Source organism: Heterocephalus glaber, unplaced genomic scaffold (assembly GCF_053883595.1).
Source record: "Heterocephalus glaber isolate CG9 unplaced genomic scaffold, H.glaber_assembly_v1.0 deba00000347, whole genome shotgun sequence".
Lineage (NCBI taxonomy): Eukaryota > Metazoa > Chordata > Mammalia > Rodentia > Bathyergidae > Heterocephalus > Heterocephalus glaber.
In genome coordinates this window covers 49,724,408-49,749,920 of record NW_028258143.1, presented here as the reverse complement: position 1 = coordinate 49,749,920, position 25,513 = coordinate 49,724,408, and the positions used below count along the sequence as shown (strand labels likewise).

The 25,513-nt window shown below is 34.5% G+C and overlaps 1 protein-coding gene across 7 annotated transcripts in view; it reads right to left on the bottom strand.

Annotated features, from left to right (window-relative positions):
* Positions 1-25,513, bottom strand: part of Ubr3 (ubiquitin protein ligase E3 component n-recognin 3) — a 217,801-nt gene that overhangs the window by 159,016 nt on the left and 33,272 nt on the right. For 5 of the 7 annotated variants that reach the window (XM_087200084.1, XM_087200107.1, XM_087200090.1 and 2 more), the window contains exons 2-5: positions 20,324-20,463; positions 17,446-17,604; positions 12,201-12,344; positions 10,768-10,817 (exon numbers count right to left, since the gene is read on the bottom strand). In XM_087200084.1, the coding sequence (XP_087056210.1) occupies positions 10,768-10,817; positions 12,201-12,344; positions 17,446-17,604; positions 20,324-20,463 (493 nt within the window). The remainder of the gene's footprint in view (positions 1-10,767; positions 10,818-12,200; positions 12,345-17,445; positions 17,605-20,323; positions 20,464-25,513) is intronic. The other 2 variants (XM_087200088.1, XM_087200113.1) reach the window with 1 other exon arrangement.

Below are 25,513 nucleotides of genomic sequence, written 5' to 3'. Positions count from 1 at the left end.
GTACTCATTTCCAATTTGCTTAAAAATATTGCTTAAAAGGCTCCTGTTATCTTTGTAGCAGAGCTCACGATTTGTTTCTCTTCATCTAAAGCTTATCCTTCTACCCCACTATCTCAGCTCTCCTAAACTAGGAAATAATGTATAAGGATTAATAATTTCCATGTTATTAAATTGACATCTTTTCCCCATTCTTAAAATGCATCTGAATCAACTGGAATTATAAGACTTGGGGATAGTACTTTAGCATGCACTCAGTTGTGCTTATAATGGTGCTGTTGGCAGGTTAGAACTGTAGTTCAAATTTCCAAATAATTTCTGAATTATGGCTGGCCAAATCTCCAAAGCAGAAAAGTAGTCTCGATTTCATGCTGCAGCTCTATTTATTTGAGTCGCTTCCTTGCCCTCTATGGTATAGCCTTAACAGTTTCTGTCAAGTCTGGCATCAGTCATTAGTGCCATTCTTGGGGGGTCTTCCAGAGCTTCCAAGTGACTCAGTCATTCAAACTTTACTAAGCACTTCAGTACACCCTTCCCATTAAGCCCTCCCTTTGCCAGGATTCTATGGCAATCCATTTGGCGGCAGGGTGACAATCGAACTGCACTCCCTACCTCCTCTGTCACTCTCATTTTGCCCACAAAGAAATTCGTCAGAATGAAATTTAACCTTAAAGGACAGGCCACAGAGCCAAGAGGGTTCAGAAGTTTGTGATTTCAACTAGTAGCCACTTAGGAAATTTCTCCTTGATCTGAGACAAAAGGGAAGCTGGGGGCGGGGCGGGGGGGGGGGGTGTTATGCCCCAGGTCATGATTTCCTCATAATTTCAAATAGAAACTTCCCATAAAAAGAATATCTTTAGCTGGGCATGGTGGCACATGCCTGAAATCCCAGCACTCAGGAGGCTGAGGCAGGAGGATCGCTGAGAGTTCGAGCCCAGCCTGGGATACATAGTGAGTTTGAGGCCAGCCTAGGGTACCATAGTGAGTTCAAAGCCAGCTTGGACTACACAATGAGACCCTGCCTCAAGAAAAAAAAAAAAACTGTTTGTGCTCTGCAATGCCACTTTGCCTTGCAGCCAGCCAATTATTAACTGAAACCTCTACAAACTGCAAACTGCAATAAACCTTTTCTGCTTTAACTCTGGGTATCTGGTATTTTGTCTCAGCAATGAGAAAAATAACTAAGACAACCTCTAAGTCACTTTCTGTTAATATTTTCTATTTATTCAACAATGAATATGGGCTATAGTTTTAAGTTAATTTTTTTCAAAAAATATTAGCCTGATTTCTAATCTTAATTGAAACAATCTGCTCAAAATTATGAATTTCTGTATCATTCATAACAAATCTCATTTTTTAATTTTGAGAAATAATGATACTTTCAGCAAACAGGAATAACTCCCAGTGACAGAAATTTCAGGCATTAAAGAAGATGAAAACAAAACAGTCTTCATGAGCACAATTTTCCATTCCTCCAAACACACGATGGAGAGTTAAGCTTTTTCCCATTTATCGTAAGGATGCAGTACAGGAGCCGGAAGAAGATGACAAGTGCCAAGAAGAAGTGAGTAGAGTATAGTCCCACTGAGACAACACGTGTATAGCTCTTAGAAATCCTTTTTAGGCCTTAACTAGGCCTTGGGCAGGAAAGTAAGCATCACTGCTACATGTGTTCTGGGCACAAAAAATATGAACATAGGTCCAAAGCATTCTAAACAAGAAACAAATAGATTTGAGATTTTTTTTAAAACTCCCCCAAAAAAACAGATTCAATGCCTAGGCTACAAAATCTACAGCCTTTCTTTTTTTTGATGGATTTATTAGAAGAAAAATATGAGTTCCATAAAAAGATGCCAGATAAATTCACCTTTGGTTAAAACAATACACAAAGAACACTAATACACATAAGCTAAAAGGAATATTTTTTTTCCCCATTAACTTTATTGGTACATTTTAGGTATAAAATACAGTTTCATACATCATTGGGATCTTGTACCATTACATGAGTCTCTTGGTTCTTATTTTTTTTCCCCTTCCCTTGCCCTCCCTTCACCCCACCCCCTCCACCCTTCCCTATTTACAAAGACCTTGTTTCCATTTTTTTCCTCTTCTCATATTTTTTCCTTTCCCTTTTTTCCCTTCCCCTACCCCTCCCAATTCCCCTGCTCTTTTAGACCTAAAAAGAATATTTAACATACCAAGTTATTAAGCCAAAGGAGATCTTGAAAGTCTAGAACAACTTAGATGAAACTTAAAAATTTATTTAAGTCACCATAATTTGAGACTGCTTTAAATCAACTGTAAAAGTGAAAGACAAAAAGAGATCTCTTGTCAGCTGCAAACTGGATGGTGGCAGGGAACCTAGACATTTCATTTGGCCACTGTGGTTCTGGCAACAGTTCAAGATCATTTACTAAACAGCGAACACATGGGCCTAAATGAAGACACAGTATGCTTATCAAAAAAATGTCCCATCACTGCACTGAACCAGAGCATATTCTAAAAAGAATGAATTTACTAGACAGATGAAAAGAAAATAACTAAAAGTAAATATTTAAAGGGGTGTAACATGAAAGTAAAAATACAGATCTTTCTGGAGGGCAAAAGAAATGTGTGAAAATTGGTGGTCCACACCTGTAGTCCCAGCACTTGGGAGCAGACAGGAGGACTGCTGCAAGTTCAAGGCCAGCCTGGGCTACATAGTTGAGTTCAAGGCTGGCCTGAACTACATAGTGAGCCCTTGTCTCAAAAAGAAAACAACAAAAAACTCCTCCTCTCCCCCAAAAAAGAAATGTGCAAAAGTTATAATATTTAACATAATATTGAAAACCTGCTATTAATAAGAGCTTTCAAAAAGAAGGGAGCAAATTGCCTCATAAACTAGGTAAGTTCGTAGGGAGGTGCTTACAGAGAGGTTTACCAATTATCAGGAATGTTGTAAAACCAATTCCTCTACTGGAAAAGAAATACATTAGATAGTTCTATGACCATTCCCATAAAAAGTTATATTCTTCACCCTTCCCTTCATTCTCACTGTAATTTTTGATTTTAAAAACTTAACCTTATACCACCAAGAGTAAATTTTTTCTTTTATCTATTTGTTTTTAGAAAACCATCATCAAGTTTCAATTTCAATAATCCTACTTTTGCTATAATTTTTGGCAAATTAGTTTTAGCTGTTCATTTAGATATTGTCTTAAAAAAGGCAAGAACATTTAGAACATATCTTACATAGTAACTTATTTTGCTAATGATTATTTCTCAATTGTGTAAGAGAAAAAAGATAAACAAGCAAAAATTAATAAGCAATGATTATCTGTGAATGATAAATGTTTTCTTTCTTATGCTTTTTGTCTATTTTTCCACAAGGATATTCATACGCTTACAATTTCACAGCAGAAAAGTGTTTCAAACTATTTCATTTGTATTAACAGCTAGACACCTCAAATTCATAGATTAATGTTCCAGTCATTGCACACAGATAAATGGATACTGCTCATTAAAAAAATGACACCAATGAATATAATCTGTCCTTGAAAAGTTATCTTTACCTAAAAGATCCTATTCCTCCTGAGAAACTCTAATACCCTCTAATTAAAAATTATGTTTAGATTGACTTATGTATAACACTAGAGATAATTTCCTTTTGAATTGCATTATCTGATGGTTACAAATATATCTGATGGTTAAATATATATATAAAGTTAAACTTTAAAAGATTTCATAAAGTTAAGATGTGCTCTTGATTTCATCATATTTCTAGTTCCATACAACAAACATTTTCTCCTATTTCATGTGAGCTATACAAAAAAAGAATAAGAAGTAATAGTACAAAGAATGTCATGTGTATAAATAGCACTGCTGAGTACATAATGTTCTGTTACTCTAGGGACAGCAGAGACAAATACTGAACACAATTTGCATAAATAAAATTAGACTGTAACATACATGCTCATACAAATAAAAATCTGCAGAAAAGAAAAAATCTTGTTACTTTTATAGTTCCAAATTGGTTTCATCTTTAAAAAGAAGTCACTAGGTTAGATTACATCTGAAGTCTCTTCCAATTTAAAATTCTAACTATTTTTTTCTTGCAGTACAATGGATTGAACCCAGGGCTTTTTCATGCTGGCTCAGTGCTTTACCACTGAGCTAATTCCCTTGGCCCTTAAAACAGTTCATTAATTATTATAATTACCTCTTACAGTAGTAATTAAGATACCACTGTCTTCCTATCTCCCTTATTTATAATTTGTTAAATTACAAGAATGAAATCATGAAAAGAGTTTGCTTAATAGTCTCATATCTATAGGATAAAATTGTAGAAATTCCAATCTCTAAGCCATATCCATTAAATTTCCATTAAACTGAAGCAAAATTGACATTTGTCCCTACAGGTACATGAGACAGAGAGAAAAAGAGAGGGAGGGAGAGGGAAAAGGGGAGAGGGAGGAAGAAGGGGAAGGAAAGAAAAGGCCAGAGAAAGACAGACAGAAGTAAGGGGATGGGGAAAGAGAGAGAGAGGAATGAAAAAGGAAAAGGAAAAAACTAATGGCTTTAATGAGGCTCAGTATAATTGCAGCACTCTGAGAGGCTGAGGCAGAAGGTCAACAAGTGCAAGCTCAGCCTGGGCACCTTTGTGATTTAATGAGACCCTGTCTCAAAATCAAAAGCTTGGGTATGTAGCTCAGTGCAAAGGCCCTGGGCCCTATCCTCAGTCCCACCACCAACAACAAAAAAGGCTCAATAAATTTTAATCATGTTAAGTAACATGTAAAAAATGCTTTGAAAAGAAAAAAAAGCACAGTACAATTTTAAAATAATAATGTCACCAGGTATGGTGATGCACACCTGTAATCCCAGCATTTGGGAGGCTGCGGCAGGAGGATTGCCAGGAGTTCAATGTCAGCCTGGACTACATAGTGAATTTAAGGCCAGTCTGAACTACACAGCAAGACCCTATCTCAAATAAAATAAAATAAAACTAAATAATAATGTCACTAGATTTTAAGTGGGTGGGTAGAAATTCTTGTTATTCTCTCCAAATGATTCACAATAAAACTCAATTAACATTCTGGCTTATGATACCTAGCCTCCAATGGAATTTTTTTTTTTTGCCATCAAAAGGTCAGCGGTTCTAACAAAATAATATCTCCCATTAAAAGATAATAGACAAAAGTCGAAATAGAATAGATGAGCTCAAAAAGAGACTACCAGAAGCGTCACAATGTTATAGTTTCATTATTAATTAAACTCAAGGCCAGGTGTGGTCTGCACACCTGAAATCCCAGCATTCTGTGAGGCTCAAATAGAAGAGATCCCAAGTTCAAGTGCAACCTGGGCAATTTAGCTACTTAGTGAGATCCTATGTCAAAATGAGGGGGGAATAAAAACTCTGGGTTTAATCCTCAGTACCAAAAAAGAAAAAAAACAGTTTTTGTTCTTAAACTGCAATGAATGCTAATAATAAATTTAAGTATACTCCTTTCTGCTTTAAAAAAAAATCAACTCTCTAAAATATTTTTCATTCTTATAAGTTTTCATTCTTTTGATGCACAACAGATTTTTTATTAAAACTCTTCAACAGCCATTAGTGGCTACACTGATATCTTATAATCAATAGATACAGTTTTAGAATACTTTTCCCTAGGGACAAGTGTCTCCAAAATTGATAGGAAAGTCTATAATCACCATGCAGGAGAAGCCAGATGCAGGCATTCTGATAAACAGGATCACAGCTCCCTGTGGACAGCCAGCATCAATTGTCAGGCCCCTAATTAAGCCATCTAAGACCTCCATCTAAATCTGGGCTTCAGATGACTGCTGCTGCTGCCAACAGCTCAGTGCAAACAGGATAACCAAGCTGAACTTCCCAAACTCCCAACTGTGAGCAAAATAAAATGGTAATTTTCTGCCATAAAGTTTTGGGCAAATCTGCTGCACAGAAATAAGTAACAAGCAACAGTAACTATTACTACAGTAATAATAGAGTACTTTAATAGTAACAGTAACAAACCCTGTTTATCCATTTTCCAGAAAGAATAGACTAGCAGAGAGGAGACTCAACCCTGTCACAACCTACATGAAAGCACTACATTCAGTGACTCACTTAATTCTAAAGAATTCAGCTTCCAGATCCACAAATAAGAAAGTTAGAAAGGATAACTTTCAGGTCCCTTTTGTCTTCAGTATCCATAATTTTTATAGCCTTTAAATTTGTCTCCTCCTAATTCTCATTTTTGTTGTTGCTTTATCACATGACTTTTTTTAATCACACGATTTTTCTATTTCTAACTCAACATTTGAAAATGAGTTTAAAACCATAAAGCAAAAACTTGTGGTTTTGGGGGGCGTTTTTTATACTGGGGATTGAACTCGGGTCCTTGGGCTTATGCAACAGGCGGCAAAACCACTGAGCTAAATCCCCGGCCCCAAAAACCTGTATTTTATATATACATGAATTCATACTTTAGATACAAATTTTTGTATATATTTAATATTCGAAATTCTGACCACAATGTTAAAATAGAAATTTTACTGACATCATTAAAACTCTTCTATAGCCCTAGGTAACAGTCTTTATACTCTTCTATATTTTTTATTTTAAAGGTTCATGTGCACTTTTATAATCAGAAATGAAATCTGTTAAATTTAAGAGGCCAGGCATGGTGACATACACCTGTAATCCCAGTATTTGGGAGGCTGAGGCAGAAGGATCATCGTGACTTTGAGGCCAGCCTGGGCTACATAGTGCATTTAAGGCCAGCCTGAACTGCATGCGAGACCCTGTTTCAAAAAAATAATTTAAAAACTTTTAAATAATAAAATTTAAGATACCTGTATCCTATGACCTAGCAATTCTATATCTTAGAAAACTATTTCTATATCTGCACAAAATGATAAAAGCATTATATTCTTTTTGTTTCCAATGTTACTAGAGATCGGACCCAGGGCCTCACACATGCTGGGCAAGCACTTTACTAGTGAGCTATATACTTCCAGCCCATGGAAGCATTATACTGTAGTTTGTAACAAAAATTAGAAATTAACAAAATGATTGGATAAGCTATAGTATACTCATATTTTAGAATATTACACAACAGATGGAAAGAACACCAAAGATGAATTTCCACAATGTATTACAGAGCAAATGCGGGTCACAAAACAGTGTAGCATTTTTTATTTATTCCCACGTATGTGCACAAACATACACACTGTACATTTGAATAAACATATAGTGAAATAACTACACAGAAATGGATTTGTCAAGAACATCCAAACTATTAACTGTAGAAACTTAGAGGAAAGACTAGTATTAGGGAAGATAAATAGGAAATGTATTTTATCTAAATTGTCCAGCGAAATAACTACAATGTATTCCCACACTACTGAGATAATTTTAATTAAAATTTGAAAGATAAACTCATTCTTTAGTAACTATTTCCTATAGAAAGATCAACAGAAATTTCTATAGTGTGACCCATAACAACTCTAAAATTCAATGGAATTCTTTCTACACATGAAGCTGTAGGATAGAAAACATTTAAGAAAGGCCAATTTACTATCTGGTCTATGATAAGCACTTCATACATGTTATCCCATTTTAACCCATTTAATTCTAGCATTATTAGAATTATCACTAATTGAGATATTATGAGCCAAGATTGAAATGTAGGTCTAAAGTTTTAAGATCTTTCCAAGATACATATATGCCATCTTGGATAATAGATGAAGAATTAACTGTGTAATCAAAGAAAACAGAATCATGTTCCTATTGATTCTCTTAAAAAAATTAAGTGATATTCTTTAATCCACTTCCACCTAAATACAGTAAAAGTTAGTCATCTTAGCTACCATCACAAGAATAATGTATTGTGAGAATAAGACTAAAATGAAGTATCAAAGTTCTTGCCATCAAAAAGGATTTATCATGGTATCACATCAAGACAATCATAAGTAAGGAGCAAATGACTATATAAAATATATTATACGCATTAGTTTCTGAAACACATAATCTAAAAGGAATGACCACAAACAGGAGAGAACCTAAACACACAGATTAGAACCAAAAGTAATGAACAAAAAAGGGCTATGTTTCAAATCCTCTGATTATCATCCTAGAAATTATTTCTAGAAGAGATTTAAAGTTGGGCGTGGAGGCACACACCTGTGATCCCAGCACTCAGGAGGCTGAAGCCGAAAGATCCCCATAGAACAGTGAATTCAAGGCCAGCCTGAACTACATAGTGAGGCCCTGCCTCAGAAATAAGGGGAGGAGGCAAGATTTAAACTCTCACTATATATACACACAAAGGGATGAGCAACTAGAAAATACAATATTGTTATAGTGCAGTTATATACAATTAAAGTCTCCAATGGAAATTTGAAAACTAATCTGAAGAATTAAGGCCAAAACAAAAATAACTGTTACTTCTTTCCAAGACAGAGAAGAAAGAATCTATTTTGAAGATTGGTTTGCTATGTGCCCAGAAATCAAATTCAATTACTTAGCAAGTCTGTTGTACACATGCTAAAATAACATGAAGGTTCTAACTTATGACATATAAATATAAAATCACAGAATTCTTTTGTTCTAAATCAAGATGTTTAAATACTGTATTCTGTACAGTCACTAAAACATTTCATTATACAATCATTTTCTAAACTTTCTATTGGCAACAGATAAAAAGCTCCTGTCCTAGCTAGCTGGTTTTAGTTAAACAAAAATACCTATGTAGCCATTCATATTTAACTCATTTTCCCAGAGCTCACCTTTTGATACATTACTTCTGCTCCCCACCAATGCACTTATAGCAGTACAAGCAGTATAAAATCACATCCATTATTAATTGTTTTCTTCTTTGGCATATGAACAATTATTATTCTTACTGCCACCATTCATTCCCCTCCCCTTGCTTCCAAACGGAATTATTGGGCCGGGGATTTAGCTCAGTGGTGCCACCACCTGCCTTGCAAGCAGAAGCTCCTGCCTGAGTTCGATCCCCGGTACAAAAAAAAAAAAAAAACCAAATGGAATTATTATGGTTTAACTAATATGTTTATATGTTTTTGGAGGGTTGGGGGGTTGTTGTTTCTTTTTTGAGACAGACTCTGTAGTTCAGGCTGGCCTTAAACTCACATGATATTCCTGCCTCAGCCTCCCCAGTACTGGGATCACAGGTACGCACTACTATACCTGGCTTTGTTTTTGGAAAGTCATTATTTTAAATATCAATAAGCTTTCCACATTTGCCAGTATACCAATACTGCTTTTAGAAGTTAATGGGCGGGGCTGGGGGGGGGGGTCCTGGGGATTGAATCCAGGGTCTTTTCAGTGAGCTACATATACCCAGTCCTTTTTTTTATTTTGAGACCAAGTCTCACTAAAATGTCCAACTGCCCAGCCTTCAACCCTCATGCCTCACAGCCTCCCAGAGTGCTGAGATTATAGGTGTGTGCCATCACTCCCAGCTTTATAACCAACAATTTAAAAAGAAAAACAAAATTTTCAGCTAATCATTTATGCCAATTTTTAAATACTTTTATTTCTTTAACAAACATAGATAGTGCTTACAATATACCAAGTACCAATGCTCTAATTGTTTAATATATTACCTCATTCAATCTTCCTAATATTTCGATGAAATAAATAATGTGATTACCTCCATTTTACAGATAAGGAAACTTAGGCAGAGAGAAGTTAAGATACCTGCCCAAGGCCACACTAGTAATTAGTACAGGAACCAGACTTCAAAGTTGAGCAATCTAACTTCAGAGTCAATTTCCTAAGCAGTACACTAAACTGCCTCTCCATCTGATGAAAACTCTTTAGAACTGTTCAAATCAAGACTCCATAAAATGCGGCATTCTGTGGGAGCCTTTGTAAGGGAGAAAGGGAAAATACTAACATAAAATGTAAAATTTAAGACATTAAATCACAAAACTGCCATAAACATCCTCGTAAACAGGTGTATTTGACTTAGTTTATATTATATTATCAACTCAAAATGAGTTTAAAAGAAAATATATGTTCAAATGTAATTTTTTACTTCAATTATTAAAGATATTAAATGAAAATATGACATCTAAGTTTGTTTGTTGTTTTTTTCTTTTTTTTTGGTACCAGGGATCAAACTCGGGTCCTTCTGCTTTCGAGGCAGGCGGCGGAACCACTGAGCTAAATCCCCAGCCCTACTTTATGATTTTGATGCTTATAAAATTTATATGTTGGGCCCAGGATTTAACTCAGTGGTTCCGCCGCCTGCCTCGAAAGCAGAAGGACCCGAGTTCAATCCCTGCTACCAAAAGAAAAATCATAAAGTAATTTTGTCTTATAAATTATATACTGAAGTATAAGAACATATTTCAAATTACTTTTAAAAATAATCTTTGACACACAAGGTGTAACTTTATTATGAAATTAGAAAAACTGTCACATTCATATTCTCTTAATAATTTATGCTAGACAGGGCCTGGGATTTAGCTCAGTGGTGCCACCTCCTGCCTCGCAAGTGCAAGGTCCCGAGTTCGATCCCTGGTACCAAAAAAAAAAAAAAAAAAGAAGAAGAAGAAGAAGAAGTGAAAATGTAGTTGAAGTTCTTGTCCTGTAGCTAAGTAACTATGTGATACAGGCTTCTCAGAAGCCACTGGACATTCGGTGTTCTTGTATAATGGAGTGAGGAACGTAAATTACAGAATATCTTCAAGTCTTTACAGTCCTTTAACCTTTTAAAGTCTATTTTTTAAAAAGTTTTAAACTTTAAATCTCACCTCATCTGAAGAATCTGCTTGTCCCAATGTTCCTGTTGCACCTCCAAAACCTTCAGATGAGAAAAAGAAAGTTGTTCTTCATACTTTTATACACTGACTTACTTTAAATTTATTTTGAAACATGTAAATATCAAAAAGCTAAGTTTTATTATATTAGACACTTCATTCTAACAGTTATCTTGGCAAAGTTCAACATTTATAAATAAATTTGGGCCTAATAGGTTGATCCTTCAATAGGAAACCTCCAATGAAAACCCAGATTGAATACAGTAATTACAAATGGTATTTCAGAAAGATGTCTTTCTTTTTAGTTTTAAACCATGATTTACTAAAACATTGAGCTAATAAAATTGTGGGCTACATCAATGAATGGAATGGACCAATGAGGTGAATGATGAATGCAGTTCTATAGGACATTTTTTAGAAGCTCTTGTCCTGTTGTATTGAGTAGTCATACAGTATCTTGTCAACTATATAACTAATTTGGTTTTTATATCTTCTGTAAAAAGCATAAACAAGCATAATTTTCTTCCTAGTGGATAATGCAACAGAGAAAAGAAATCCTCTATATTTAAAAAGGAAAATGTTATTCTTTGAGAAGTTCATATTTTGTGACATCTGCATTGATATCAGTATTACAGATGGCACTGTTATTCATGAGTCATTTTAACATTCTCTCTGTGAAATCATGGTACAGTCACTTCAGCGGCAAAAGTGCTTATTTTTTAAAAAATATAAAAATATTTGTATAATGTAACTTTATGCTTCCAGACAATAATGTACGTTAATAGCAAGAAATGAACTTACTGAGAAGTGATATATAGTGAAGTTGTTTTTTTTAAAAAAATACACTAAGGAAAATAAATGTGAACCTTGTTGCAAGGTATAAAGTTAAAGCCAGAGGAGATCCCACTGAAATCTACTGCTGAATAATCACATTTCCCTTTAGCAGAAACCTGTGGATGTACCATGCAATGGTGTCTGTATATATTTTGTTCTTTGACTAAAAGAAAAACCTCCAGCAATAAAAAAATAAAAAATAAAAATAAAATTGTAGGCTACTGGTGAATAGTACCTGCTACATTTCTAATGAATTAGAACCAAAACCAACTAACCAAATTCCATTAGGGAAAGTACATTTACTTCTTTGGTCAATCTGTTCTTTCTTCTAAAATTTTACTCTTGTTTAAAAAATGGCATTGTTGGGCCAGGGATTTAGCTCAGTAGTGCCACTGCCTGCCTCACAAGCGCAAGGTCCTGGGTTAGATCCCCAGTACAGCAAAAAAAAAAAAAAAAAAAAAAAAAAAAAAAATGGTATTGTCTTAGCTGAAAATAAATTTGTTCAACAATGCATAAAAGTTCGAGGGATTTTTTTGTTTCTTTGTCTTAATACAGAAAAGTCACTATTGTTCCATTTAAATACTAAGACAAACCTGGAACAGCCAGAGTACTGGTACCAGCAGATGGCTCCTGCATGCCATACACAAGCTTATCCTCGGGATATGTGAGTCCAGAGCTCTTCAAAGCTACAAGGTACTTTTCATGACTCTTTTTCACACAAGCATTTTCTCCAAGACCTAATATTTAGAACAATTTAAAATTAGAAGAAATATTCCACTCAAAATCTAAGCAAAATAAGCTCTTTAACTAATATGCACATAAATAAAATTGGTGAATATTCTAATGGAGGAGAAACTGTATAATAAAGAACATAAATAGTTTCAGATAACATTTTTGTGTGTATGTTTGATATTAACAAACCCAGAATGCACAGCATACTTATAATAAATATCTGGTAAGAGACTACATTCAAGACACAAGCGGTATAAAGAATAGTAAGACATGATCCAGCCTTCAGGAACCTGAAAACCAGTGATAAAGAAAGGAGGCAGATAATATGGTAGATGCCAACAATGTAGAAGACTTCACCTTTAGTTTGCCAATCTCTACTCTTCTAACATCAAGCATTCAGAGTTACCCAAAGTACAGGACTCAGGAAAGATAATGCCAGAGTGAAATTTTCAAGTAGTATACTACAAATGAAATTACTTTAATTCTTGGTTTTTTTGGTTTTTGTTTGTGTTTGAGACAGGATCTCACATGTAGTTCAGGTCAGCACTGAACTCAGTATGTAGCCAGGGCTGGCCTCAAACTCATGGCAATCTGCCTGCCTCAGCCCCCCAAGTGCTAGGATTACAGGTATGCACCACCACACCTAGCCATTAATTCCTGTTTTTAATCAACCTTTTTACTGCATACTTATTAACAGTTAAGGAATTAAAAGTATAATTTCTAATTAAACATTAGATAAGACAGTGCTCGCTTCGGCAGCACATATACTGAAACATTAGATAAGACAATTCTCAAAATATTTTTGAAAAGTTTAGGTTCTATAATTAAATAATCCTAAAATTTTAAGTATTTCAGCTTACTACTTGTTGCTAATCTTTTCTTTTGTTTTTAATATATTATTGAAGATAGGATGATAGCAAAAGAAAAACAGGTTGATAATAAAGAATTCTGTTTTGGGGGGTGTACTGGAGATCGAACTTGGGACCTTATGTTTGCGAGGCAGGCAGCAGAACCACTGAGCTAAATCCCCAGCCCCAATGGAGAATTCTTGAAAGGGAAAATTATTCTGTATGTGGAAGCTAAATTTTCATGGCATTTTCCACCTTTAGGTAGTTTGGGAATCTCAAATTAAGCTCTGAATCGCTCTGATTATATAAATGTATAAATGATTTTAATATTTGCTGAGCTTTTTTCTTTGATAGCATCAAAAATAGCAACTAGAAAACTAGAATGGTTCTTTAATTTTCAATCTTTGTCTGCCCTTGTTTAAAAAAACAATCCAGGGCCAGGGATTTAGCTCAGTGGTTCCACTGCCTGCCTCGCAAGCACAAGGTCCTGAGTTCGATCTCTGATACCAAAAAAAACCCAACAATCCAACACAGATGAAATAAATGGGAATAGTACATTCTTTCAATTCAAGGCCAATATTAAAAACAACCACAATGACTTTATGAAGAATAAAAAGACTAAGGGCTGAGAGTGCAGCTCAGTGGTACAACTTTTGACTGGCAAGTGTGAGGCACTGAATTCTATACCCAGCACCACATACACACACACATACACACACACACACACACACACACACACACACAAGGGAAGAAAGGAGGGACAGATGACAAAATTTCTCCTGGATAATAAAAGCTAGGCACTGATCTCAATAATGACAGATATTCACCTAGCAAAATGTATTTTGTCCATGTCCCACAGTAATTCCAAGAAAAACGAATGCGTTTTCTCAAGCAAAGAAGCTGAGGATTACAGAGATAACATAGATAGCCAGTGAGTATGCAAGCACAGTAAAAATGAAGCTCGATTATAAATATCCAACTTTGGAGTCCAAATCTGATTTGATTTCCATCACTAAACGTTAAATAAAGATTGTTGCTAATGTTGTTTAATTTCAAGAAATAAGAATTTTTTCAAATTGTAGAAATAAAAGAGGACAACTGCCACAAGTCATTCCTAAAATTAATGTTCCCACAATAGTTAAGAACCTGCTTGATCTCCTTCTCAATAGTTCATGGTTTCTAAATAAACATTTTGTAGTTTGAAGAAACAACAGATGTCCTGATATGATCTTTATCTCTCTTCAGCTTCATTGCCAAAGCTCAAATAAAAGCCACCATTATCTTTATCCTAGACTGCTGCCCTTGAACTGCTTTTCTTGCTCCTACCAATTTCTTCTTGGCAAGACAATAGGCCATCCTTTTAAATCACATATCTCATCATCTCGCTCTTAAGGTTAAAATATTTCCATGACTTCCCATTGCATTTCAATTAAGATATAAAAACTGCCCATACTGGATCCTGACCAGGATCTAGTAAAATATGGCAGTCTTATTTGGGCCACTGTCCTATATTCATTTCACTTCAACAGCCCTCATCTTTTTAATCCTTTAGAAAGAAACAGATTCATTCCCATCCACAAATATCTCCACATGCTCTCCCTCCACCTAGAATTTAGGAGGTGTACATGTGTAATTTATCATGGCTGCAGTTCTTAAGTATCTTGGATTTGCAAATCAATGTTTTTCATACAATTTGGGGGAATTCAGTCATCATTTCTTCAAATATTCGGGATTCCAATAACAATGCTTGTTAGATCACCAGATTCTAATAGGCTCTTGAGGCTCTGTTGTGTGTTTTTCAATCATTTTTATCTCTTGTTCTCTAGATTCGATAATCTACTGATCTATATTCAAATTCACTGACTCGTATATCCTTATCCAATCAGCTGCTAAGCCCATCGGGTGAGTTTTTCAAATCCATTATTGATAGTACAATAACTTTTAGTCCTAGAATTTTACTTTGGTTCTTTTTCTTTACATTTCTTTGCTAGGATTCCTTCTCTCTTCACTCAATAACACCATATTTTCCTTTAATTCTTTGAACATATTTATATTAGATGCTTTAATGTCTTCATCTATTAAATCCAACATCTTGGCCTCTTAAGGTTAATTTCTAGTGGCTGCTTTTTTATAAATCATAGCAATACAGTTTTTTTGTTTGGTTTGGTTTGGTTGTTATTGATATTATTGTTTGCACCCACACTAGACAACTACTGTATCACTGAGCTACCACCTCAGGCCTTTTTAAAATTTTATTTTGAGACAAGGTCTCATTAATGTGCCCAGGCTGGCCTTGAACTTGCAATCTTCTGCCGCATTCTCCTGAGTAGCTGGGATTACAGGCATAGGCCACCAGCTCCACTCCAGTTTCTTGTTCCTTACATGTCTCCTAGTTTTTTATCATATAATGGAGAGTCTAATGATAAATTATATTAGATTCTAGGTTGTTTCCTTCCTCTAAAGCCTAAATTTTATTCTAAAGACAGTTCAGGCACAGGTTGATCACTCATGAATATTGAGTTTTATACTTTGTAACAGATAGATATGCAGGAAGCTTGCCCAAATGTGTCCAAAAGATGCTCTAAATTGACAGGAGTCACCTCCAAACTCTGCCTTCCTTGCAGATACAGTTAGGGTTATACACTTTCTTAAGGCTAACCTAGAACAGACCTTACTGTAAAATTTGGCCTTCTGGTGTCTCAGCTAGATGCCTGGGGTAACAGCAAGACAACACCCAATCTAGATGGACCAAAACTCCAAAGTTCTCCAACACTGCTTGACTTCTAACATCTCCATTCAGCTTCTGACTTCACAGGAGTCACACTCTAACAAGCTTAGGCAGCCTCATACTGGATTTCATAATCCAGTCCTCGGCCAATTAAGTATCTACATGGGTTCCTCTTCACATCTCAGTATTCTGCCCAGTATTTCCACCAACTTCAGCTGCCCTATCCTGTAATCTCTACAGGACCAACACACTCTGCTACAATGCAAATTTCCCAGACTAAAGTTAGGAAGTGTTTCCAGAGGAATTGTGGAGCTCGTATTTATTTTTTCACTCAAGAGTTTAGCCTCATGCAGTTGTCCAATGCTTAAAAACAATTGCCTCATCTTTTGTCCAGTCTTACATTTTTTATGACATAAGGGTAAGTCTAGTAGCCAGAAGCAGATGTCTTCTACTTATAATTTAATCCCACCTCTTTACCACACAACTCCCCTCATCTTCTAAATGATTTATTCTCAACCATTAGGTTTTATTTTGAATACTGCTTCCCAACAAATTAAAGAAATACTTAATTAATTTTAAATATTGCTTCACCACCTACCACACCACTGAAATCCAGGTCTCTCTTTTATAACCACTTGTTCTACCCTTTCATTGCATTTACTACAGTTTATAATTATATAACTTTTTGGTTTAAGTTTTATTAATGTCATCTCACTTATTAGACCATAAGTTTTATAAGGACTAGGATAGGATCACATGGTATATACTTCTACCTTTCCAAATAAGCCCAGACCCAAGAGTATAATGAATGCTTAATAAGAATCTGTTGAAGAAGTAAACATAATACATAAGACTATCTAACATATGGTAAATAACTCATATGAAAAAATTTACGACTCTAAAGATGCATGATAAACTTCAATTTTCAAACCATCCTGTCACTACCAGTAAGAAAAAAACACAGTTGAAAATACTGATAAGGTTTTTAAATAACTGATATATTTATTGTTATATCACCTGGGCAGACTAAAGGTATTAAAACTATTTTCTATAGTGGCATACCAGGTACACAAATATTCAACAATTTTAAGTTTTATACTTTAAACTCGATATTATAAAATCCTCAGACATACAATTCTAAAGTTTAGAATACAAAAAAATAAACAAAATGGTTGCTGTCTAAAAGGGGGGGGCAGAGTATAATTATGAATATGTCACATCAAAAGATAAGAAAGAAAGAAAGAAAGAAAGAAAGAAAGAAAGAAAGAAAGAAAGAAAGAAAGAAAGAAAGAAAAGAAAAGAAAAGAAAGAACCCAAGTTCTCCCATATAAATTAGTTGTAAGTTCTAAAGCAGTTCGCTTAACTTTTCTGGAGCTAAATTATCTCATCTGTAAAATAAAAATTTCTCCTAATCATTTCCGGATTTAACATTCTATGGAAAATCTATATTTTACTCTTAAGTTCTAAAATACAGTATACTTTATTATAGTAATATGAATAAATTATAAATTCTTGTAACATTTTACTCACCAGAAGTCAGATCTTTGTAGTTTTGTTGGTTTGTCAAAACCTGAGTAAGAACAGACCTCATTGCTCCTCCCATTTTAGTTAGGTCTTCTAAAAAGGAAATTTGAGGTTCCAAGAGCTGAAGGACTTTGTTAAGGTCTTTTTCTGATGGTACATCAGCTGCTAAAAATTTTTTGAAAATACATATGCATTTATTTATATATAATATATAATTAAGGCTAAATTTTTAAAAAATATTTTGCTTAAAATAATAATAATTAGAGCTAAGTATGGAGGGGCACACCTGTAAGCCCAGCACTTAGGAGGCTGAGGCAAGAGGATTGCTGAGAGGCCAGCCTGGGCCACATAGAATAATATTTTATTCTTTTTAAATTATAGTGGCTTAGATTATAAATATTTTATAATCAAGTAAATCAATATAACCACTCTGTTTAGAAAACTGGTATTTGCCCAGTTTTCTAGCCTACAATAGACTTGCTCAGAAATTCAGTCCTCTGGAAAAAGTAGATGAAAAAAGAGATGACCTATAAGTTATTTGCATTTAATTTGAGTAAGAAGCATTTAGGTACATGTAATCACTCCCAAGAAGACTATAAACTGGGCCAGTGATGTAGCTCAGAGGTGCTGTGCCTGCCTGGCAAGGGCAAGGTCCTGAGTTCGATCCTGAATACCACAAAAAAAAAAAAAAGACTGTAAGCTGTATGAATTGCAAACATGTACTAATAAAATTTTTAAATTATTTTAAAAACAAGAAGCATTTAGTCTGAGGTCGAGGGTCCTATACTTCCAGACACATAAAGGTGACCATAAGATCATTTCAAAATAACATAGTATTTAAGAGACAGTTAAGGGCTGGGGATTTAGCTCTGTGGTGCCACTGCCTGCCTCAAAAGCACAAGGTCCCGAGTTCGATCCCCGGTACCAAAACAAAAAAAAAGATAAACATAACCTTGGATTATTTATAGTGATCTTCACACAAAGTAGAACAGTGTGAGGAGTCCTCTGTTTTGTTTTGCACAGAAAGAAATTAATGCTGAGAAATTAATGAGAAGGAGGTAATAGAGGAAAATGTCATGAACCCATATTCATGAACATTATCTTTACAGGAAAAAAATGCTTCTTTTCATTCATTCATGTTTTCAGATAATGGTAACAGTAATTATCACAGTTATGTATTTATGTCATCTACCTTTTTTACTGCTAAATATCACCAAAGAATAAAGTTAATGTAATATGCTTTTTTTTTTTCAGATAAGGTCTCACCATGTAGCCCAGGCTGACCTAGAACTTACAGCAATCCTCCTGCCTCAGCCTCCCAAGTGCTGGAATTACAGGCATGTACCACCATGTCTAACTCGTAATACACTTTTGTGTGAAGTATTATTTGATTAAACTAATGGCAAAATATAAGGTTCTTATAATAAATGATTTCTACCTATTATTTTCCTAAAATAGGACACTTGTAATACAAAATGTAAATTTTTTAAAAAGCCTATTAACTAGTTTGTGAGAAACAATACAGAAGGCAATTTCAATATCCCAGCTAGTATCTGGTTCCTTCATTCCAAAGAGATAGTAATTTGGGACCAAAATAATTTTCTATATCTTAATATATATATTCTAAAAGAAGCACTTAACAAAGGTTTTTATATTTTTACATAAAATGTACAAATAAGGAAATATAATAGCTTGCTCATGATAAAAATAACAAAATAATTTTAGGAATAATGAAGATGTTATACTCTTTCACACTTTAAATATGAGGACAAACAGAAGTTAAAAATGTATGTCATAAAAAATGTATGCCATTGTCTCAAATTGAATAATTATAGTATAAATAATTTTAAACATAAAAAATACTATAGTCTCAGATAAAATTCATTAGAAATGGAAAAGACATCATTAAGAGTTAATAAATTTGGGGCTGGGGATTTAGCTCAGTGGTTTTGCTGCCTGCTGCACAAGCATAAGGACCAGAGTTCGATCCCCGGTACCAAAAAAAAAAGTTAATAAATTTGTTTGATAGCCAGGTATGGTAGCCTATAATCCCAGCACTTGGTAGGCTGAGGCAAAAGGATTGCCAGTTCGAGGCCAGCCTGAGCTACCTAGCGAGTTCATGGGCAGCCTAAGCTACATAGCAAAACCCTGTCTCAAAAGACAAAAAAAGAGGAAAGAATAAGTTGGTTTCATACCACTAATATCTCTAATTCACAATGTCAAACTGAGAATTTTAAGAGACCTAAATCCAAATATTTAAAGTGCATTAATAAAGACTGTGACTAATCTAAAAGGTAAAAAGAGTATCAGTAATTTGAATGTCTCATCTCTTTAATACTATCATGATGCATATACCCATACACTGTACTAGTAACATGAAAGTGAGCAATTTCACCCTATTTTAAGTTCTTATATAAAATATATAAGCAGGATTAAATATATATATAAGCTTCTATCAAAAGAAAAATTAGGACAACAGTACTTTATCTTCTAAAAAATCTAAGTTAAACATTTCCAGGGATTCTTAATTCTGCTTTATCTAATATAATAAATAAAGTCACTTTAACCTCATAAGATGAATTACTTCCTCATCCCCAAAAGGTCAAGTAAGTTTGAAGTTTGGTCAAAAACATCTGACTCTTAGAGACAGAATGCAACAAATCATGTCTACTACAAGGTATCTATCAAGTTTTATCATTTATTTTAGTGTATTTTTATTATGTCTCTGTATTTTACAGCCATCTCTTTTAAAATGTTAAGCACACACATATACACATATATATATGATACATATAAAACTTCACCTCATTATTAATGTTAACACTAAACCTTTGTGAATTGGGAACTTAAAAGGGGTACTCACAAGGAGTAGATTAAAACATACCTGGTTCATTATAGCCTTCTCTTAAGTACTGAATAAGGCAAAAAATAAATCGTGGGAGAACAAATTCAGACATCATCAGTAAGTCTTTGGGAACACAGGGGATATTTGAACTTGATTTAATTTGATGCCTTTTGCAAAACCTGTATGGGAAAAAAAATTTTTTTTAAAGAAATCAATAGTAATGTCCAACTAGCCAAGAATATATTACTTCTATTTACAACATTCATAAACAAAATACAGACCAATATCAAAGCCAATATAATCCTTTATTATTTTTAAAGCACCAAGTTAAAAGAATACAGTTTTAATGGGTCTTAAAAAAAAAAAAAAGGGGGCCGGGGATTTAGCTCAGAGGCACCGCACCTGCCTTGCAAGCACAAGGTCCTGAGTTTGATCCCCAGTACCCAAAACAAAAAGATGGGACTCAAGGAGATTTTTCCTAACAAAAGAACATACTAGCTAGCTTCCAACTAGACTACAAAGTGAAAATCTTATTAGAAAATTTATATTTTTAACTACAATTTATTACTTTCAAGTACTATGTTATTACTTCTACCCTTTATAAACCACTAAGTACAAACTGATCGTTTCCAAAGAATTTACATTTTCCATTTAACTGTTTCTAACATATTGCATTAATCCATAAATAAATTATAAAAATATTTAAAAAGAAAAAACCAGTTCCTCAAACTTAATGTCATTACATTTAAATCCCAATGAAATTAATCACAAAGTAATTCTAAAATTCAAATGGAAGAGCATATATGTGAAAAATATAAGCAACTCTTGAAAAAATAATTAATGATAAAGAGCCTTAAAATATGATACAAAACTTTTAATTAAAGCTGATAATTTAATAACATCAACAGACTCTATGGAGTCCAGAAAAATAATACGTAAATTTATAGCATCTCAATTCAATGCAGTGGGCAGAAAACTTTTAATAAACTCCTTTAGGACAAAATTGATTATTTAAACACACGAAGAAAATTTGATTTTTACCTTATACTATACACAAAATATATTCCAAATAAATTTAAAATCAAATATGAAGAAAAAAACATTTTTTGTTTATGTTTCTCCAATACTGGAGATGAACTCAGGGGCTCACACTTATACTAAACTACAACCCCAGCCTTTTTTTTTTTAAGTCAGAGTCTTGACTGTGGGTGTAGCTCAAAAATACTGTGCTTAGGGGGCCAGGGATTTAGCTTAGTGGTTCCGCCGCCTGCCTTGCAAGCGCAAGGACCCGAGTTCGATCCCCAGTACCAGGGGAAAAAAAAATACTGTGCTTAGGATCTGTGAGGTCCTGGGTTCACTCCCAAGTACCACAAAAAAAAAAATAAAGACAGTATCTCACTAAATTCCCTAAACTGACCTCCAACTTGTGATTCTACTGACTCAGCCTACCCAGTAGCTGGGATTACAAGTGTGTTCCACCACATCTGGCATTATGAAATGTTCTTATCAAATAGTTTAACTTGAATGACACCAAGTCTCTAGGCCCAAGTTCATTTATAAGAAGTATGAGAGATAAAGGAACAAGTTAAATGACCCCACACACACAAAAAGGAAGGAAGGAAGGAAGGAAGAGAGAGAGAGAAAGAAAGAAAGAAAGAAAGGGAGGGAGGGAGGGAGGGAGAGGGAGACAGGGGGGAGAGAGAGAGAGGAGAGAGAGAGAGAGAGAGAGAGAGAGAGAGAGAGAGAGAGAGAGAAAGGAAAGAAAGAAAAGGAAAAGAGGCAAAACAAGAATGTGGGACATAAACCTGGCATGATGGTGCACACCTGTAATCCCACCATTCAAGCCCAGCCTGGGCAATTCAGTGAGACTCTGTCTCAAAATGAAAAATTTTTAAAAGGGCTAGGGATGTAACTCAAGGTGAAGGCCCTGTATTCAATTCCCAGGACCACCACCAACAAGAAACAGTAGGACATTATTTACAGGACAACTGACTCCGTTTCTGCAACATGGAAAGAGTATGGGAATGAAGTGGGTAGGGAGCCACTCTAGGTAACAGACTTGAGAGACCCAATACTCACATGTAATGTATGGCAGTTCTAAGAAACCAACTTTAAAAAGCATTTTTCAGACAGATCTCATCATGAACTGGCCTTTAGTTCATTGCTGTTAATTTTATTAGGTATAATGGCATTGTGGTGACATAAGAAAATATGGCTATTTGATGACATTACAAATATTTGATGACAGTAAATAATGCTAAGCATTGTAATTGGCACTGAATGGGGGAAGTGCTTGTCTTTTAGATTATAGAGAGAGAAATATTTATAAATGAAATGCTACATGGGACTTGTTTCCAAAAAATCTGGAGTAAAGGGAAGTAAGACTATACCAAGATCAGATATGAATTACTAATTGCTGAAAATAGGACATATCAGATTTCATTTACATTATGCTCATTAATCGAAACCAGCAAAGTACTTAATTCTGATTTTGAAGGCACCAATTTAAAAGAATGTAGTTTAAATTTGTCTTTAAGTCAAAAACGGCACCATGGAAGTTTTCCCCTAATAAAAGCCTATATTAGTTAAGTTCCCTATGTTCACTGCTTTTATGTACATTGTAAATTGTTTGAAATAAAAAGCTAAAAATTTTTAAACAGAAAATACCCACAATTTCAGAAGATGAATACTAAAGTATGTCAGGATGAAATGACATGAACCTAGAGATTTGCTTTAGCTGTTTTATCAAAAGAAAGAAAAAGGCAGTTGAAGCAGATGAGACAAACGTCTTGATAAAATGTTGACTTTGATAATGAATATGAAATCAATGTTCTACTGTCTTTACCTTTGTGCATGTTTGAAATCTTTTATAAACATAAGATTATCTTTTATATCTTGTAGGTTAAGGAAGATTTACTTTACTAATTCACTGCTGTAAAGAATGTTCAGAAATATTTATTATATACATAGAAGTATAATCTCATTTGCTGAGACTTTGGCACTACTTCTTAAAATTTTAAATGGTCACAGCTGGGCCTAGTGGCACAGACCTGTAATCGTAGCACTCTGGGAAGCTGAGACAAGAGAATCAAAACTTCAGGCCCAGCCTACACAATGTAGCAACCAAGATCATGTCTCAAAATTTTAAAATTGCTAGGCATGGCGGCGCATGCTTATAATCCCAGCACTTGGAAGGCTAAGGCAGGCGGACTGCTGCAAGTCTGAGGCCAGCATGAATTAGAGCAAGACCCCCATCTCAAAAAAAAAAAAAAAAAAACCCTAAAATTAAGTAAATAAACATTTAAATTTTTTTTAAGTTTTAAATTTAAATGCTCATAACACTAACTTGATATTTCTATTTCTAGAAATTTATAATACAGAAATACTTCTACATTTGCAAAAACTGTATTTACAAAAAAAGATGTTGAGGGGCCGGGGATTTAGCTCAGTGGTTCTGCTGCCTGCCTCACAAGCACAAGGACCCAAGTTCGATCCCCAGTACCAAACAAATAAACAAACAAAAAAAGATGTTGATTATATTACAGTTTGCAATGTGCAGAAATTAAAAACAATTCATTAATTCATTTATAAAAATATAAGTTAAACTATGGCAGATCCATAAATACATTTGCATTTGTTTAATAAAAAATGAAGACCAATATGCATGGAGTATCTAAGACAAATTGATAAAAGAGTTGTATAGTAGTATATAGATATTATCTTTTAAAAAGAAAACAATATATATAAGAAAAACATTTAAAGAAATATATTGCAAATTTCACAGAAATTGATTGGCATGTAGCATACTTTCACCTACTACATTAATTCTACCCATAATGTTTGAATTTGGCATAACATATGGATAACTTTTTAATTGACAAGAAAAAAATTAAACAAAAAAATAGTAAGTTATGCCATACATGTTGCTTTAGTTCCACAATTTAAAGCATTAACTTTTAACCTTTTTTTTGTTCATGAACCTCTTTGAGAATGAAAGTCATAATTCCTTAAGAAAAAGACACATATAAAAGACAATATTCAGAGTGTTCACACACAAAAGACAATAAAGTATACACACTGCTCCAGTCTACCAACCCATAAGACAGAGCTTCCACGTGCAAGGTCAATAGATTACATTGCAGAGATAGAGGCTCCCTCAGTCCTCAAGGCAGACAGAGGAGTGGGACCTGAGCACCTTCCATACTGCCTTTGTATCTGACCCCAGTATCACTGCCCACCATACTATGAAAAAGTTTAGGAAGCATTACACATTAAGGTTCAAACCTTGACTTAAATGGAAATTAATTCTTCCACCTGAAGAACATAATAGCTAAATAAAATCAAGGAAAACTTTTAAATTGCTACTGTTTCTATAAAAATTTCTGAAAATAAAGTAGAACTTGCCCATAGGATAGTTTGAGAGAGCCAGTGGTAGTCTAAAATTATTTAGACAATTAAAGACCCCATAAACATAAATGTAAAAAGAGAAAATGGACGGAAGGAAAGCCAGAAAAGAATGGGAAAACATATTGGTACAAAAACTAAAAGATGTAATGAAAGACCTTACAGCTGAAAAGCAGAAAAACAGAAAGGATTACAAGGCACAAAAAGCTCTCTTAAGACACTATCTGAAAAGGAAGGAACTCAATTCAAAAGAGAAACTGGGCAAAGAGTGAAAAACAATTTCAACAGTGTCAAGCAGCTTTGAGTAGTGAAGTTCCAACCTGGAATAAGGCCCAAGAGCAACAAGAATTTAGAAATTAGGGTTACAGGACTGTATCAAAAGGCTGTAGACCCCGCCTGCCTTGTGAGCACAAGGATCTGAGTTCGATCCCCAGTACCAAAAAAACCAAAAAAACCAAAAAAGATTATAGGCCAAAAGGCTGTAGAGGGCCGGGGATATAGCTCAGTGGTGCTACAGTCTGCCTCAAAAGCACAAGGTCCTGAGTTTGATCCCGGTACCCCCCCCCAAAAAAAAAGGCTGTAGACTAAAAAAAATTAATAAGTAGAAGAATAAGAACCAACCTGGGAACTAGTTTAAGTAAGACAAGTGCTATGGTTTTCATAATTGTCTCCCAAAGGCCTATGTGTTAAAGGCTTCATCTCCAGTCTGTAGGGTTCCTGGGAAGTGGTGAAACCTTTAAAAGACAAAGCCTCATTGAGTGTGGTGGCATACAACTGTAATCCCAGCACTCAGGAAGCTGACGCAGGAGGATCACTGAGATTTGG